Here is a 19,075-nt window from a genome sequence, read left to right as displayed (position 1 = left end):
ATTTTTGTTTTTTCTGGTGGAATGATTTATGGATGTTATGGTCGAATGAGGAAAGAGGATAATGACTTGCTGGGGATTGGGAATTGGTTTTATAGTAAGAAATTATGGATGAATGGTGATTGTCAGGCGAGAACTGACTTCACCATAAAATATCAGACGAGGACTGAAAATGAAAGAAATGATTTGCCAGGGCGAGGACTGGACTTTGAAAAAGGGTTTGCCAAGGCGAGAATTGGACTTTGAAAAAGTTTGCCAGGGCGAGAAGTGGACTTTGAAAAAGTTTGCCAGGGCGAGAACTGGACTTTGAAAAAATTTGCCAGGGCGAGAACTGGACTTTGAAAAAGTTTGCCAGGGCGAGAACTGGACTTCGAAAAAGTTTTCCAGGGCGAGAATTGGACTTGAAAAAAATGACTACCAGGACGGGAACTGGATTTGGAAATATGATTACCAGGACGGGAACTGGACTTGAAAATGATTACCAGGACGTGAACTGGATTTTGATAGTTTTGCCAGGACGAGAACCAGGGCTTTGACTTGATTTGCCAGGGCGAGAACTGGGCTTTGACTTGATTTGCCAGGGCGAGAACTGGGCTTTGAAATTGTTCGAAGGTTGGAAGGTAAAGGATTTACGACATGGGGGTTGAACCTGAAAAGTTTTCCCATACGGGGGAAGGGATCACGGAGACTAGTGACGACTGGACTCGATCAAAAGACATAATCATGAAGATGTTGATGCTTGCGAAGCATAAGAATTACATTAATCCCTCAGGCCAAAGGCGGGGTGTAACTCTTCAAGAGTGGCAATCGTTCGAATTGCCACACACCAAGTATGGTTATCCAAACGATTGAAAAATGAGATGGGTTGAATGCCCACCCTCATTCGCACTCTAAGTTGCGCGCAGCATACGGGAAATAACCTCGGAGACAACGATTCTGACGAAGAAAGACATTGTGTCTAATCCACACTGGAGAGAGAAGATGACACTTCTTCTGAGGGTATATATGTTACTTCGTACCTTTTGGGCACACACATACTGGCTTATGCATTGATGCATGTTTGAAATTTTTTATGGCGTAATGATCCGCTTTGACGGATATGCTACGCTTTTGAGGATGCAATGCTATATGCAATGGAAACTATATGCAGAGTGCCAAATAAAGGCATCGGTGTGATAGAGAAGCATGATTATTGGGGTCCTTTGCTTGTTGTCTTGAGCTACCAACATGAATCGGTGTCGGAAAACCTACAGTACCAAAGATTATTGGCAACTACCTTGAGGGTTGGAATGTAGCTCTGTTGGGGAGGAAGTGACTTCATCTGACTTTCCCTACATCTTGAATTGCTTGGGGATGGTGAGCTTGAGGAGATTCCCTCGATTCGCCATGTTGAGGATGAGAACTTCAGAAGAGGAGACCAGGTCGGGGGAATGGGACAACTCTCATGAGAAATAAACTCAAGTGCTTGGGGGGAAACCATGATTCCAGGAGAAATAAACTCCTATGATCGGGGAGAAGGCAATAAAACTCAGAAGATTGTGCCCCAAGCTTCGTGAACTACGAGGGAATTTGCCCCAAAGGATCCTTGGAGAGATTTGTCAAATCTTGACGTAACTGCCCCAGATTGGTTGAACCCAAGAGAGATTCCTCGACTTGATTGCCCCAGATTGATGGAAGCTTGAATGGGTGCTTCAATTGACAGAATCTTCATACCACTTGCCCCTTGGAGTAATCAGCTTTTGAAGTGAATGGCTCATAGAATCGGTCAACTCTTTCTGCAGTTGTTCATTTGTTTAATCTTCCTTGATGTCAAGTATTTATTCACAAGTAAAAGATATTTGTTTTGAAGATGATAATCCTAATGCAATGCTTATGCTAGCTTCGAAATCAAAGTTATTAAAACAAAGTTGTGACATTCAATGTTTGAATTATTTGTCATATCGATATCAACATAAATGGTAAGCAAACATCTAGGAGTCAGTTTTACACAACTTGGTATAGTATGCTCTTGAAATAAACCCTGCTTCAATTAGGTCTTTTAAGGGTTGTAACGTGGCCTGGTTCACGGTTTTTTAGAAAGAAAGGATTTAAGGCTCAAAGTCTATCCTAACCCACCCATTCTTCGTGATGTTCTCCAGTCCTAAGTTCAACTTAACCTGATACGAGCGTTCATCCTTCAAGAGGAGTTTGAGATGATTGAGGAACCAATGAAGTCTTCTTGGACATGGCAGTCACTCACTTTCTTTTTGGTGCCTGATCACACGACATTGTTCCTTTGATGAGGATCTTTATGTTGTAATCCTCGTTTTTCGTTTCTGCTTTGCATTTCCCTTTTTTTGTTTCCCTAACTTTTGCGTGGACAAGTTCTTTTTGAATTCTATTTTGGAGTCCAGCGGGATGCCCTAATTTTTGCCTAAGTCACTTGTTTTCAAGTTGTTGACTTAGCGGGCTTTCTTTTTTTTTTCAATCCTTTCTTTTTGAATAAGTCGTGTGATTCTGAATCTCTGACTTGTGGGAGTGATTGTGACTGCCTCATTCTTTGATTGATGGGGGATTACCATTGTGGTATTGACTTTTCTCAATCTTTTGAAAGATAACCATTGTTGTATCCTCGGATGCACACTCCTGATGGATTTTGAATGCTCGATCAGATTAATTGAACGCTACCCTGCCCCTGGGTTAAATGTGAGGTTTTTTTTTTTGTATAGAAAAGAAACTCCTACTTCAAGGCTCAAAGGGGTTAACGAGGGTCTATCTCCCATATATCTCCGGTGTTTGGCGATTAGAAACAATGCCTGTACATCCTCAGCGGGGTTTTATTCAAAAGCACACAATTAGAGATTTTGCGTTTTTATTATTTTTCATCATTCTCCTTTTGATATTTTTTTGCTTAAACCAGAGTTTGATATCGATAGACAGAAAGATATGAGTGAACACGAATGGAATGATTCGAAACTAGCATATGCAATGCATTTTTATTTTTATTAAAAACAAACAAGTTTTACATGAAAGAAACATTTAACAAAACAAGGAAAATTACAAATGAAAATGCATAAATGAATTGATGATTGCCATTGTTGAGGAGGCTTGACTCCGTCTGGACTTGTTGATCTTGAATACTTTTGGCAGTTCTTTCCAAACACTTCGGGTTACTTCAAAAGAAAACTCCAACGAAGTCACCCAAGAGTTGTAAATTTTGTGTTACTTTAGGGATTCGAGCAATGCGAGCGATGCAATGCTCAAGATAAGAGTACGTCTTGCTTATCCCTCGTGCGGGAGCCCCAAGCATAGTTGCTAGAGTGGTAATCACCATCAAACATGGAGGAACCTTGCATGGCCGTCAAACTTAGAAAAGCTATATGTTGTGAGGAAAGAATTTGTTGATTCTGGAGACTTTCTGAAATCTAGGCACTCATTCGAGCAAAGGAATTCCATTCACCCACATGTTTCCTTCCCGAAGGGTTATATGCCTCCCATCAATCAACTGTTGTACTTTGGCTTTGAAAGCATTGCACTCCTCAGTTGAGTGCCCCATTGATCCAGCGTGATATCCACATTGCACATTAGGGTCATACCCAGGTGGAAACGGTTGTGGTGGAGGCTTTAGAGATTTGGGAACCACCAATGAGCTTTGAACTAGATATGGAAGAAGTTTGCTATATGTCATAGGAATCTGGTCCAACGGAGCATTTCTTCGTTCCAAATTACTTCTAGGTTGGCGTTGATTCGGATGACCTTGTTGATGTGGAACACATTGCTTTTGTGGCAAATACTGAATCGGTTGTTGTTGGACCATCTGAGGTTGTTGATTGATAGTGGTGGCAAAGGCTTGTGGAATATATTGGCCAGGAGAAACTAGGACCATCTGATAGTTAGGAACCTGAACTTGAGGATGACCAGGGACTTCCTCTTCTTCAATCTCAGAGATCGCGTTTGTTTCACTTTTCTCTTCTTCTGTGAATTCGGAAACATTAGCAATATCCTGAATTTTACCCCTCTTTAAGGCGTTTTCAATTCTTTCTCCTACGACAACCAAATTTGAGAATTCGGAGGAAGCACATCCAACCATCATGTTCAGATAAGGATCTTTCAAAGTATTCATGAACATGTCTACAAGCTCTCGTTCTAAAAGAGGAGGTTGGACTCTGGAAGCTAATTCTCTCCATCTTTGTGCATGCTCTTTAAAAGACTCATCAACCTTCTGAGTTAAACTTTGGAGTTGTAGTCTAGTAGGAGCCATGTCACTGTTGTACTTGTAATGCTTGAGAAAAGCCTCTGCTAATTCATCCCATGTACGGACATGGGTTCGTTCAAGTCGTGTATACCACTCAAGGGATGCCCCACTTAGGCTATCTTGAAAGAAGTGCATGAGAAGCTTGTCATTTTCTGCATACGGTGCCATCTTGTTGCAGAATGCCTTGATGTGACTCATCGGACAAGTGATACCCTTGTATTTCTCAAAATTGGGGACTTTGAATTTAGCAGGAATCTTGATATCAGGCACTAGGCACAAATCAATAGCATTCAAACCAGAGGAGCCTCGACATTCTAAAGCCTTCAGTCTTTCTTCCAAGAGATGAAATTTCCTCTCATTTTCCTCAATTGGGAACTTGAAAGCTTCGAGTTCAGAATCGTTCTCATGATGTGAATCCTCCTTGTTAGGAACTTCCACGGGCACAGGTTTTGATCCCCCATTAGCAACAGTAGTCGGAGTATCATTACTCAACTTAGCAACACTTTGTCTTAGCTCTTCTTGCCCTTGAACAATAACATGGAGAGTCTCAAAGAGTTGGGTCATCCTTTCTCCCATAGTATCCAAGTCCTTACGAAGTTCTGCCTGATTTTGTTCAAGACGGTCCATGATTCTCCTCTGATTAATCCTTGTATGATACGGATGTAGGGAAGTCAGCTTTTATGATGAAGCGGAAATCTGTTGAAAGGGACCCCAATTAGCTTCTGATATGGAACCATGACATGCAACATGATATGAATGCAATGTTTCATTTCCAAGGGATCCTAAAGTCTTTTCGCACACTTTTTGTTTTGTTCTTTTTTTGGAATCAAAGCATTTTTTGTATAGAATATCTTTTCTCTTTTTCTATTTCTTTTTTCTCTTTTTATTCTTCTCTTTCTTTTTTGTATATTTTCTTTTTGGAAATAGACTTTAGGATCCCTCACAAATGAAGTGGATAAAACAATGATGTTATGCAATGCAGGCATGGGATCAAGGTCCATATGATCTGAGTAACCACCACACAATCCTCTGAATAACTGATATGAAACCTCTGTACAGGCCAAATGTCATAGGATCAAAGGTTCGACGCCTTTTTGGAATACCAGAATATCAAGAGCCATGAGAACAGACCAAATAAAGGTCCGACCTCAGATATGATGAGCCAAAGGTATGTAGGAGTCAAGGTTTCCTGTCCCACCCCAATCTCACGGGTATGAAGTCTAGACACGGACAGGTGGTCCCTAATGGTCATTAGGGTCAACAGTTCCCATGGGGTACAAAGTGTTTGAGGCAACAAGCGTGCCAGACACAGTGTTCCATGAAAGAACCTCGCCCAACTGTGGTACCCCATATTGAACTCATCCATAGCAAGCGCTACGGTAGTCAACATGAGCATCCACGTTAATCCTATGTGTCACTTGGCCTGGGTAGTGGGCCTTTTACCTCACGCAAACCCCCCCCCCTGCAAAACAGAACAGAAGACCCCAAGGAACACAGAATATAATCCATATGCATGATGTGCAAACAGAAATAAACATGATATGCAAGCAGAAAATAAACATGCAAACATATATACAAGATATAGACATAAAACAAATAAACACCCAATAAAAGAAACAAACAAAGGATCGACTCGCTAAGAATGGACCAGCACAGGTCTATCAACATCCCCAGCAGAGTCGCCAGCTGTCGCACGCTCGCGAAAAATGAACAGAGTCGCCACCAATATATTTATCCCATAAGGGAAAGGAATATCAGAAAACCTAACAAAGGAAGGAACAAGGTCTTGCGACCAGAGAATCAAGGTACGGGAGTCGGTTACGCGAGGGGAAGGTATTAGCACCCCTCGCGCCCATCGTACTCGATGGTATCCACCTATGTTTGTTTCTATCTAAAGGGTGTGTACTATGTCTATGTCTACATGCGAATGAATGCAAAAGAAATACGGGGAAAAGAAGGAATATTTACAAATGTGCTCGTTCAAGCCCCGCGACTTGATGCCTACGTATCCTTTTCAGGAATCAGAGCGCCGTAGTTCGGCTCTTTAGTTTTTGTTTGTTTTTGTGTTTTTTAGTTGGGCGGCGTTAACGTTCGCGCTCTTGCATAAGGGGACAGCCTAGGATGCAATGGAGCGGAAATAACGGTGCCCTTAAGAAAGCGAGATGAGAGAGAGACTTTGAGTGTTTCGAGGAAATCCCTTAAGCAAGGGAAACTCGAGTTACTCTTCGGTTCGTGTTTTTTAGAGGTTGGGAACTTACGCCTGAGTGGAACCCTTAAGCAAGGGAGCTCCAAGCACTCGAACATCCCTTAAGCAAGAGAAGTTACAAGCTTCCATTCCCTTTTATTAGTCAAAGTATTTATTAGTCATTTTTTATGAGTTTTCTTGGTATTTTTTAATGGGAGTTTATTCAAGTATTTTTAGATGTTTTAGGTTGTAAAAGAAGAAGAACTAGCCTAATATGAATGGGGAATTCTACTTATCATTATCATGGTTTCTACCTAAGGTTAGGATTTAAAAGAAGCATGAAAAATAAAGCAAAAAGTAGAATATTGAAAATAGCATGAAAAAGAACAAGTCAAAAATATAGCACAAAAGTGAATTAAAAGGACTATTATGTTTATATGATTTTTATGAGAAAAATTGAATTACAAAGAAAACTAGTATTTTTATTGTTTTTTATAACAAAATTGGTATTCTAATCAAACACAAGAATTAAAAGTCTAAACTAATATTTTGTGATCATTTTTTTTTAGTCAAAAATTAGTGTTAAGGTCTAAAAGTACAAGGAAGAGAATTAGCATTTTATTATTAAAATGTAAAGAAAATCTAAATTCTAAAATGAAAAAGAGTGTGAATTCAGGGGGTGCATGTTGAAATTATGGGTGCAGTAAGCATATATGCGCAGGGCCCAGACTGAATTAGGCCCACCAGAGTTTGTTTTATTGTTACTATGCCAAAAACGCAGTATGGGCCACATGGGGTGTGAGTAGCAATGCGTTGGCCCAAATGATTTGTTCTGATTCAGTTTTGCTTACAAAAACGGTGCAATGGGCCTCCAGGGGGTGTGGGTACGAATTTGGTGAAGGCCCAGGGAGTTTGGATCCAGATTTATTTTCAGATTTTCTACTGTTTTTCCAATTGACAAATTTAATCAAAATAAAAAAGGAAAAAAAGGAAAATAGAAAGAGGAATTAGGGATTACTTGAATGTGTCGATTCATCTCTCTTCTCCTTCCTCTCACTCGCCGCCGCGAACAGCCTAACGCCACCCTCTCTCACCTAGGCCAAATGGCGCGACGGATAAACCTCCCTCTCCGATCGTTCTCCGGCCCCCGATAGTCAGCCTCACGCCGTCTCTTCTCGTCTTTCTATCTCGCCTTCGTATTTCCGACTCAATCTCAAATCGATCCTCCTTCCACTATCCGTTTCACACTCTTGATTTCTTTTCGGCTCAAATCTCTTCTCATCTCGTCTTCTCTTGCGTGTTGGTGTGAACGCGTTATGGTGATGATGAAGACGTTACGATGCTTGAAGCGACGATTTGGTGATTTGCATTCTCGTTCATAGCATTCCGATTGGTGAAGCTTCGTTGATGCGTGCTGAGGTTAAAGATTGATTGGATATTGATGATGATATTGTGTTGCCGTCAGGATGTGATCATCGATGCAAATTGGTTGGAGTTGCGATGATGATGATGCTGATGCTGTTGTTGCAGAGAGAGTGTGAAGATCGAATCAAAGAGAGAAAGATGAAGGTTCTTCTATTATGAGGTTAGTTCCAATCGATTTTCCTTTTTTGTTATCCGATTTTCTCTTCTATCTTTTTTGAGTTTTCTTTGGTGATTGAAGGTGATGAATTCTGTTGAGAGAGGATGAAGATGATGGTTTGAAGATTGAGGAAGATGATGATGGAGATGATGAATCGAGAGAAGTCGGGGAGCTTCAGAATTCTATCACGGTGAGTTTCTTTATTGCTTTTTTCTGTTACACAATTCTTCTTCTCTTCCTCTGTTCCTTTTCACGGAGATGATGATGAAATTGAAGTGCGAAAGGGTGAAGGTTGCTGGTGATGGTGAAGTGTGAAGAATGAAGGAGATGAGAAGAAGATGAGAGGAAGATGAGAGTAAGATGATGAAGAATGGTGGTTATGGTGTGTGAATGATGAGGAATGGATGAAGGAGAGGTTGCAGAGAGTTGTAAGGGAGAGGGAAGGTGAAGATGATTGGTGAGTGTGATGAATGAAGCGTGTGTGTACTTTAGGTTTTAGCACTTCTTCTCTCAAGGTTTGCAAGCGAAACAATGACGAAGCTTAGTGCTTGTGCTTTCTGGGTGTTCTTCTGCAGGTGAGTGGAGCTGACTTTTTATATGGGCAATGATTGGGTAATGATGATGAATCCTTGAATGTGGGACCTAAAATATGATTGCAATGAGTTTTTTCGATTTCTTGAATGTGGGACTTGATTTTATTCTTCTGATTTTCTCTTCTTGCTGTATGGTTTCTTGTGTTTGATGCAGGGTGTTTTGGTTCAGCTGAGTAAGTTTGGTTTATGTGGTTATGATGCACTGAAGTGATGCAAGGGAACTATTTTTAAAACTAAAAAATCTGAGTTTTGATTTTATGGATTTGTGTGTGTATGAAGCTGTTAGTTGATTAGTTTAGGATAGGGATTTTGTAAAAGGTGGTTTATCTTTGTGAAACTGTTAAGATAGGAACTCTGTTGGTTCAAAGTGGCTGCAAGGTAATTTGGTAGCTGATTTGTTTGGAAACTTTATTCTGAATTATGCAGGTGCAGCCTTTACCAAGTGCAAGGCAGTTCGGTTTCAGTTTGATTGTGACCAAGGAGTTTTTTATGCTGCCGGTTTTTTCTGGTTTATTTGACTGTGTGCAGGCATGGTGATATTGATGTGTATGGTATGGATTGTTGTTCTGAAGCGATCTTCTAGTGAATTAGAAATGCTGCTGAACCAGTTTTGTCTATTTTTCTGCTTTTTGAAACTGTTTTTTGTGTTGGTTGATTTGAGTTAGGCTAAGTGTAACATTGGTGAGTAGATGTATGGCTGACCTGTGGTTTTTTTTGTATGTACAAGGCTGTTTTGAATTGTTGGATTGATGCTCATGGCTGTATGATATGGGGGCAGCTCACTGGAAGGCTTGAAGATGGCATAGGAAGTGGGATTAGAAACAATAGGCTAACAGTATTTTTTATGCAATTCTTTTGTAGTTTTGTGATGGGTAATGAAGGATGGTGATGTAAATGTTAAGTGTGAAACTTTGTAATGAACAATGTAGGTTTGTAATGAATGATGATGTTGAATGGGACTTGAAACGATATTGTGCTCTTGTAATCCCTTCTGAACTCAAAGACCTATTTCCAATGCGCAAAGCATTTCTTGTCTTTTTACTTGCTTTTGACCGATACCTTATCATTTAAATTTCAAGCACTTACACATCAAATCTTAAAAACATTGGCTCACTTAACAAATCTTCACCTTCAAATTTCAATGGCAACTCTTGAATCTTTGACTTTAATTCTCACAATCTGAATTAACTTGCAATTGAAATAACAAGTATATGATGAGAATCAGAAATTGTGTTGACCAAAACAAATGAGCAAATCAATATTTATATATTGTTGCATTTGTGATTCAATCCACCACAACAATAATGCTTCGAAGGAATCCTTGAAGAAGATAATAATTGAACATAGAAGAACGCCTTAACACGAAACCCTGTGGAACTCAAATGAAACAACAGTTTCAGACACCAATTATAAGAAGCTCCAATCTCCTGATACACATAGGGATGTAGATCCTAATCCTTCGATCTTGGTGCGTCTTGAAGGATAATAGCTTTGTAACTTGAGGAGAAAGAAACCATAGTAACCATAAATCAAAAATCTTAACTCCCAACCATAACAGGTGAAAAAGACACTTGAATAGCCCCTGAATGGAGGTGGGAGCCTCAAAACAATAGTAAAACCTGAACCCTTTTCAGATCCTTGATCCTGAGCCATTTTATTGTTTAATGAATGCATGGGTCATGTTAGATAACCTAATGGAAGGTATGTACATGAATGTAAAGCCTAAGCCAGTTAGAAGTAAAGGGGTAGGACAAATTTGGGGTATGACAACAATCGTAGTAAAATATGGAGGTCAAGGGTTCGATACTCAACGCCAAAGTTTGAGAATTTTTCAACATTTCACCACGGTTGAAAGTTTCCACTGTAGTGAAAGTTTTAGCAATATTTCACCACGGTTATCACTAGTATTTTGTCCTTGTGGCCACCTATACTAACGAATTTACCAGCCGTTGGGCAAATGACTCGTTGAAATGCGCTGCTTTTAGACCATTTTGCAATGCTCATACGAACATTTATTGATTCAGGTGGAAAAATTTTATAGTGGCCACGTTGAAACGGGAAAGGTATTCCTTCTGTGACTCTAAAGGGCTGGTCAAATGATAAACAGACTAGTGGTGGACATCTTTCTATGTTGATTTGATGTAAAGTGGTGCACAATTTTCTCCACCAGCTCCTGGTAGATGGCGGTGGAAGCTCGGGATGGGCCCATGTACCATCAAAAGATTGCATCTCTGAAAGTGCTAAAGAAAATCATGCATTTCAGAGAATCGGGCGCTCCGATGATGGCCATCTAGGTGTTGATGGAGGCAACATGTGCTCGTAAGGGTCGGTATGTCACTCGAAATTTGAAAAGGAAGAAGGCTTGAAACCTTGGAGACCAAGTGCTTCCCATATCTCGTGTAGGAGTGCCTTGGGGTCCAACACTTCCATCTCCTCTGTGGGAGTAGCCTGTTGTTGACGCTGTTGAATGATGAGGACATTGCCCTCCAGAATTTAATTTTGGCAGTGTAACTTGTCCATTAAAGTGCACATCTCCACTATGGCATTTAAATCGTTGTTACCTCTAATATCCTCCTACATAGAGGATTATGCCCTTCCAACAGTCATGTTTAGGAACTGTTAGGTCTATGAGCGGTGAGTTTGGTGGGTGTCAAAGTATTTGAATAATAGAAGGTGTGGCCATGGTCAGTTTTTTTTAGGTCCCTTGACGCACGTTACTATACTTGAGAAAAAAGTACATATGTGTGGCACTCCTATGTTGGTAGGGGTGTTTTCAAAGGCTTTTCAGTTTTTGGTTTTTAGGGAAAGCTCATACAAGTGAGAAGTCCTATTTCAGAGGTGTTTTTCTGTGAGGTTAAAGTAAACTCATACGGGTGAGAAGTCGTGTTTTAGAGGTGTTTTCTATGAGGTTAGAACAAGCTCACGAGGGTGAAAAGCTATGTATTTGGGAGTATTTCGTGGTGAATTTAGAATCCCCTCTCAACCTTAAGGCTGAGGTATTTATAGAGGCCTAAGGACTAAATTTGGGGAATCCTGAGAAATAGTGACCCCTCCACCTTGACAAGAAACCCTGTTGACTGGCTACTTTTTTGAGAATCGTGTTCGTGACTTCTTCCATACGTGGTTATGGATTGTGCACACTTCACCATCCATGTTTTCTCTCAGGTCAAATCACCTATTGAGTTAGAATCATGCCTAAGACGACATATTTTGGGACGGACGTATGATGAGGACCGTTCTCATATGACCATATTGTGGGTATTTATAAATATCTCACTACAATATATATTAATATTGAAAGAAAAAAATCAAGCTAAAATTACTTACATGTCATTCATATAGATATTATTATATTAGATTAGATCTCAATGCTCTAGTGATAACAAACCCAACCACAATATATGAGCAAAGTTTCTTGGATTAAATCATACGCAAAAATCCAATATAAATTATCCAAAGTTTTCACATGTAGCATAGTTGTCGTTTGTGCCCACTCATAATCACACACATATATGCTTCCTTCCTCACTCTTTTTTAAAAACCACTCCTTCATATGTCAAACTCAAAATAAGTGAACCATGAATAACCATTTGTCAATTTTTGGGACAATTCGTAACCTACAACATATGCTATTTGCCTCTATTCCTTTCAAGCAACAATCATCATTTATAACAAACGCCATGAAAGGTAGGTAATCTTTGGAAGTTGCGAAAACTTAAATATATGTCAATTCATACTAATAATTTGCCAACCAACTTCTATATGAAATTTGCTTTAAAAACACACCAACATCTTCCATTATTTTATATAAGGAAACCTTCAAAACTTTAACAACACACCAACATCCATTTAGAAACTCTTTTAGATCCAATTTGATTCCACACAAAAAAGTGGAAGCTATGGAAAAGATAAATTACCATAAAATAGCATTTTTTACTCAAAGCATAAGAACTCATCATAACTATCTTATTAAGGTTACACCGTTGATAGTTTCCTTATCTTTGTTTCCTTTCATCTTTTCTACTTCTTCCTTAATTTCTTTCCTCCATCACTTCAACTTCTACTTCTCTACATTCTCTTTCCAATTATTCACTCACACCATAGACAAAAATTGCATGTTCCTCCTATGTAATGGTCTTCTTGTTTTTGTTGGTATAACAAGATCTTTATCTACTGGGTCTAGTAGTGTTGATGAATCTTTCAACTATGTTAAAGATGGTTCGCAATCACTTTACTCAATGGTTGAAACTAAAGTGACAGTATTAGTGAGTGAAGAAAACGACGACGAAGCTAAAGATATAAATTTTGAAGAAGGAAAAGGAAGTAGCATATTAGTTTTGGAACAAGAAAAGGAACCAAAAGAAGAAAGTAGGCTATTTGATGAAGAAGATGAAGAGAAAGACAGTGATACAGAAATGGTTGATGAAGAAGTTTTAGAAGAAGCAAATTGGGTGTTAAACACAGATGAGTTGAACAAAAGGTTTGATGACTTCATTAGAAGGATGAAAGAAGATTTGAGGATTGAAGCTCAAAGACAATTTGTTATGGCTTGATTTTGATCAAGAACTATGATGATGTTTTTTATGTTGGAAATTTTTATAGGGTTTTTAACAAGGACTACTAATGGTATGTTTGGTTTAGTGTTAGATTTTACAAAATCACGGTAGCTTTTCACGTTTAGGCAGAAGCTACCTTTTGAAGCTTCTAGAAAATCGTGGTAGAGTGGCACTTGAACGTGATTTTGGTTGGTGAGAAGCTAAACCAAACATGCTATAAATAAATATTTAAATTATATACCTTTTAGAAAATGTAGTTTCAAACATGCTAATAATAGATCTAATGTAGTATGTGATAATCTATTCCCTTAATTTTATCATGTTCCCTTAATTTTACATTCTAATAATAGATCATTGTCCAGTGATGTTCCAGCACAGTTAGTACAATAAACCAGGAATTGTTTTCTTGAATCACAAGAAATTTAAACAACAGAATGTGGCCTTTTTCCTCTTCTAACATAGACATGTTTAATAGGTGGTCTACTAACAGAAGGTTGTTCCTCTTTGCAAGAATTAAAAGGTTGTTCCTGGTCATCTTCATTTTCATTGTTAGAGCTTCTGAATTTAATCTCATTTTTCATATTCCAATCAGAGTCATCGGAGTGTTGAACAGTGGATTTTAATTTTAATTCAACAATCTTGTTAGTAACACTACTACCACCATCCAGCTCCAACTTACGTTTTGAGGAATATACAGGTAAGACCCCGCACCCTTTTATCCCCTCCATTGACCACCACATTTGTTCCTTCTGACCTAGAAATACGAATCGAAATGATAGGTTGCAAAATGCATGACTTCCACATTCTTGTCTGTTGTAATAATGCCAACATATCAATACATGATCTGAAATTAATGTCCCCAGATGATTGAGAAAAATATGACGCCTGTCGACTTCTTTGCCGTGTTCAAAAATGATACAATGAAGGGAACCAAGAGAACGAAAGTGAGCATGAAATCCCTCGGATAGAATGACACAAAATATGAAACCACACAGGTCCGATTTTGGAATGGGAGGAATACTTATTGAAGCCTCTGTTGTCTGAAAATCAAACTGGCACGGAACTTGTGCTCCTGGCAAAAAAGAGTAATGATCGTCATCTTCATTTACATCAAAAGGGTCGTCAGAGAAAGTTTGTACCATGTTTTCAAGCAATGACTGTTGGGAGGAGTTTTTGTCCAGATAAGTGCAATTAACGGCTTTCAAATATAGCAGGGATGGCGGAAGTTCTATTAGAGACACAAATGTCCTGCAATTATTTAAATCAAGCAAGCTCAGCCTTGAATGCTTTTTGATGTTCTCAGGGAGACCTACTAAGTTGAAACAGTCATTCATTTTTAGTCGATTTAAAGACCATATGCCATCAAGAATGATCCGCAGATTTAATGCATCAATTTCTGTGCACCCAGAAAGGTCTAGTTCTGTAACAGACCCCAATCCATAATCATTTGATAACTTACTCCCAACAATGTTAAGTTTTTTACATTCAGTTAGCCCAAGAGTAGTAAGCTTGGTATTAAGCCAAATCGATGAAGACAATTCATGTATAGCGGTTCCATGTAAGGATAACTTTGTCATTGCCTCCAATGTCACCGAAAATTCCGTGAGAGATGAACAACCATTGAGAAAGAGATTATAGAGGGATTTTGAATGAAAGTTGGTTTTAAGGCTTTCGATCTTTATGCAACCTCCTAAATCTAGATGTTTAAGTCGGGGGAGACATAAGATGGATGGATGGAGCTGACACAGGCTTTCACATTTAAAGAGAAATATGCTTTCAAGATTTATAGCCCTGGATAAGTCTGGGATCTCAATCAGATCGTAGGAGAAACCAAGTATAACTGTCCTTAAATTCACAAGATTCTGTAACAAGAAATAAACATAGCATTGCAGAGAAATCATTAAATTCATAATCAAACATGAGTATTGATTAAAACAGAAATTAAACCGAATTAAGCAGAAATAGAAGCGTGTCTTGTTGAAGTTTTGTGTCCGACACTTGTAAGACATAGCAATTTTGTGAATGAGCATCAAAGCTTTATCTACATCTACAGTTTTAAATGTATATCGAAAGTGGAAACACTTTTGTACCTGAACTCCATCCCATAGTTTTTTAAGCTTGCTATAAGTCAGGTTGAGCTCTAGAAGCATTTCAGCACAAAAGGTTGTTGGCAAGGACTCAAGGCAGTAAGCATCCCATCGAAGGTACCTTAATTTATCAGAAAGCCACTCGAGACCATCAGCAAAGAACACATTGCATGCTCTACATTCAGATCTATCATAGATTTTAAGATATCTTAAGTTTGTCATCCTTTTAAAGGAGTCAGACTTTAAGTAAAGATCCCCAACTTCTGTTCTATCAAATGTTATAGCTTCCACAGCTTCTGTCCCCTAACAAACAAAAATTAGAGTAATAATTAGCAAAAGTTGTCATACATGTGTTTTCATATAGAAGTAATTGCATTGTCCACTGACCTTGTTATTTTTCAATATATCGCATATTTCTTCAGCTTTCCACAATCGACTTCGTTTTCCAGGATCTTTAGATTCTTGATTAACAATATCCCGTCCCATTTCTTGTAACAAATCATGCATTTCTAAACCATCAACTTCCAAATTCCTAAACGATAGCCAAATTAGTTTTTCTTGTATGAGAGATTTATTTAGAAGGACTTCTATCCCACTTATTGCAAACAACTCACAAGCTTCCAATAAGTCTATTACGAAATCTTTACCCTCTTCTCTCAAAAAGCATATGATGTCTAGAAATATAGCTTTTTGACAACGATCTAAGTCATCAAAACTCAATTTTAACACATCGCAAATTTTCTTATTGGGAATCTTTTCCAGCTTTTTCAATTCATTTTCCCATGCTTCTTTGCCTCTTGAACGGAGATTTGAACCTATAACTTTTAAAGCCAAAGGATTGCCTTTGCAATAGGCAATTACTCTTTCTGATAGATCTTGATATCCAATTTCAGGATGTTTTTTTCCGAAGACTGTCAAACTGAATAGCTGAAGAGAATCATGTTTGTTTAATACCTGAACCTCATATATTTCACATTTACTGAACATACTAAATATGTGCTTATCTCTAGTAGTAATAACTACCCTACTACCTGGTCCCAACCCATCAAGTTTTAGGATAAGATATTCTATTTTGTCTAAGGTTTCCACGCCATCCAACACAATGAAAACTTTTTTACGGGCAATCCTTCTCACGGAAAAATGGGATTCTATGTAGGATGCATCAGGATGAAGATTTTCTTCCTCTAACAATGTAGAAAAAAATTTAGAGCATACACCATCAAGTCCATACTTGTTTGACTCATCCATTACATTGAGGAAGCAACAACCTTCGAATTGGGAATGCAGTTTGGCGTATAAAGCCTTAGCAAGGGTTGTCTTTCCTATGCCACCCATGCCCCATATTCCAAGGACTATAACTTCATTTGACCCAATTTTCAGTATTGATTCAATTTGTTCATAATTCTTCTCAATTCCAACAAGTCCCTTAATTTCATATTGGTACTTAAGATTCAGTTTCTGCAAAACATCTTTGACAATGTCCTTAATGAAGTCTGCTTCAGTCCTAGCATATGAAAGAGGGGAAGAAGGTTTTACAATTCTAACGAATCCAACAGAAGAAAATTATATTGATAGATTAGTATATTAAAAACCATGATCAGCATGATGGTGGCAGTGGCTTAGAAGAGCCAGAAAAAAACAAAAATTAGATTTGAGGTAATGAAAAATCAAAGACAGGTCAACTAAAGTATTTTTTTTCTAGGCAGTGAAGTGCTAAAGCAAAATCCAAAGAAAAAATTATGTTACCCTAAGGATTTAGAGTTTGGAAGGAAGAGGAAGAGAGGATTTTAGTATAGAATGATAAATGAATGTTTATCACTACCATGTTTTTAATTTTTCAGAATATTATAACATAAACTATATTTGAAAATTTTATGTAAGCCCTCCAAAACCTTTCTCCAATACAAATTTTGAGTTTCCTCAAACTAGAGGGACTATGCATTATGAATAAAAACAAAACCTCCAAAAACAATTTGTTCCAATGTGTCCTTCACGTTTTTAAAAATCCTCCTCTCCCTTCCCCTCCAAACTCTCAAACGAAGCCTAAAGGAAAACATAGAAATTTGGAAATATACAATTAATGACATGAAAAAAGCTGGATAGTTCATTTTATTTTTACCTATAATTTTGAAAGTCCCAACCAACTAAATTAGCTGCTTCCGCGAGAGCTGCTTTCCATTCCCGCACCTTGTCATTATTGTGCTTCAAATCTCGCTTATGTTTTTCAAAGGCTTGCTTGTAACTCCCAGTCTGGTTCCTCACGTGTGACGGATCTATGTTGTAAAAAACAGGTATCACAATCTGCTCCTTATATCTCTTGCATTCTAGAATCTTTTTGAGCTCATTCAAGCACCACTTTGAGGAAGCATAGTTTTCTGAGAAGATGACAATAGATAACAAGGGAATCCTCAATGGCTTTGATGAGTGTTGGAGAGATCTCATCTCCTTTTTTAAGCTCATTATTGTCAATAAAGGTTTCAACTTTCTTTTGACTCAAAGCATCATAAAGATGGCTTGTGATGTTTTTTCGAGTATCCTCACCTCGAAAGCTAAGAAAAACGTCGTATTTTTTCAAAGACGCCGTAGAGGAAGAATCAAAAGCATTGCTGAGTTGCTTCCAAGCCATTATAAATTCCAAGTGCCTGCACTGCACTACATCCAGTGTTCAAATATGTTTGTGAGCCTTGGAAGTTAATAAATGAATAGAGAACTAAAATTAAAAGCCTACTGATATGAACTAATGAAAAATATGAACTTAGATAAAAACCTAGAGCTCAAGTCAAGGGAAATTGGTAAACATGGAAGCACTGACACTGACATGGTTGAATTGAAGTTGAACATTCTTACACAATTGACATCGAAATTTACTGTTCAAACTTAATTCTACTTAAATTTATCTAAACATAAATCATTTTATCTTTAATTCACTTTTATCTAGAATCAATTTTACATAATCAATTCATTCAAAATCAATTATTTTCACAGCAGAACCAAACACACACCTAGATCCCTAATAAAAGTGGTGTCAAGTGGTTAATTGCAGGAATTGACAGTTAGTGTTTTGGGTAAACAAAAATGAGAGGTGATTTGAAATATATGCAGCCAAAATAAGCAATTGATGAAGTTCTCATGAAAATTAGGTTAATTTGGGGGGAAATTGCAGCATACCAGAATCCGAATCCAGAGGAGCTTCTTGCAACCGACGAATTCTGAAGAGCTTCTTCTTTTTCTTCTGTAGCGTGGCTTAGTAGTTATGACCAAGAAACTGAATGTAATCAAAGCCGTGTAACTATGCTCCGTCTCATGCATTAATAATAAAATATTAAAACAAAGACTCAAATAATACCAACTCCACTACTTCTATTATAATCAATGAACGTAGAGACGCGGAATTTTCGCAATATCTTAGAAGTGACAAAATTGACTTCTCTAGTTAAGTCATTTTAATTTTTAATTGGTCAATAGAATACTCACGGATGCCATGCAGAAAGTTTAAATAAAAAATTGTAATATAAAGTATAATTCATATAAGTATAAGAAGTTCTGATTATAAAAATACAATAGCTTCAACTACTTATAAATTTGTTTTCTATAGTTTTATTTTTATTTACTTTGTGTAACATTGTCTCAAATAGTTTTAAAAAATATATAAAAGCTTCCCTCATGATTAGGGGTGTTCAAAACCAAACCAACCCAATAGAAAACTGCAAACCAAACCAAACAAAATCGAAACCGCAAAAAACCGCATTTGGTTCGGATTAATTTGGGTCATCTTTTAACAAAACCGCATGGTTCGGTTCGGTTTGCGGTTTGTATTTTGTAAACCGAACCAAACCGAATC

General features: G+C 38.0%; 1 protein-coding gene and 1 pseudogene across 1 annotated transcript; one reads left to right on the top strand and one right to left on the bottom strand.

Moving 5' to 3' along the window:
- The first annotated feature begins 12,344 nt into the window (after positions 1-12,344).
- On the top strand, positions 12,345-13,399 carry LOC131662281 (uncharacterized). Its single transcript, XM_058932020.1, has one exon. It carries the CDS (start codon positions 12,491-12,493, stop codon positions 13,142-13,144), a length of 654 nt encoding a protein of 217 aa, XP_058788003.1. The 5' UTR covers positions 12,345-12,490; the 3' UTR covers positions 13,145-13,399.
- A 137-nt stretch (positions 13,400-13,536) lies between these two features.
- Positions 13,537-18,577, bottom strand: LOC131662280 (TMV resistance protein N-like; annotated as a pseudogene).
- Between the last annotated feature and the right edge of the window lie 498 nt (positions 18,578-19,075).

The sequence above is a fragment of the Vicia villosa genome, linkage group LG3, assembly GCF_029867415.1.
Source record: "Vicia villosa cultivar HV-30 ecotype Madison, WI linkage group LG3, Vvil1.0, whole genome shotgun sequence".
Classification (NCBI taxonomy): Eukaryota; Viridiplantae; Streptophyta; class Magnoliopsida; order Fabales; family Fabaceae; genus Vicia; species Vicia villosa.
This window is presented reverse-complemented; position numbering and strand designations above follow the sequence as displayed.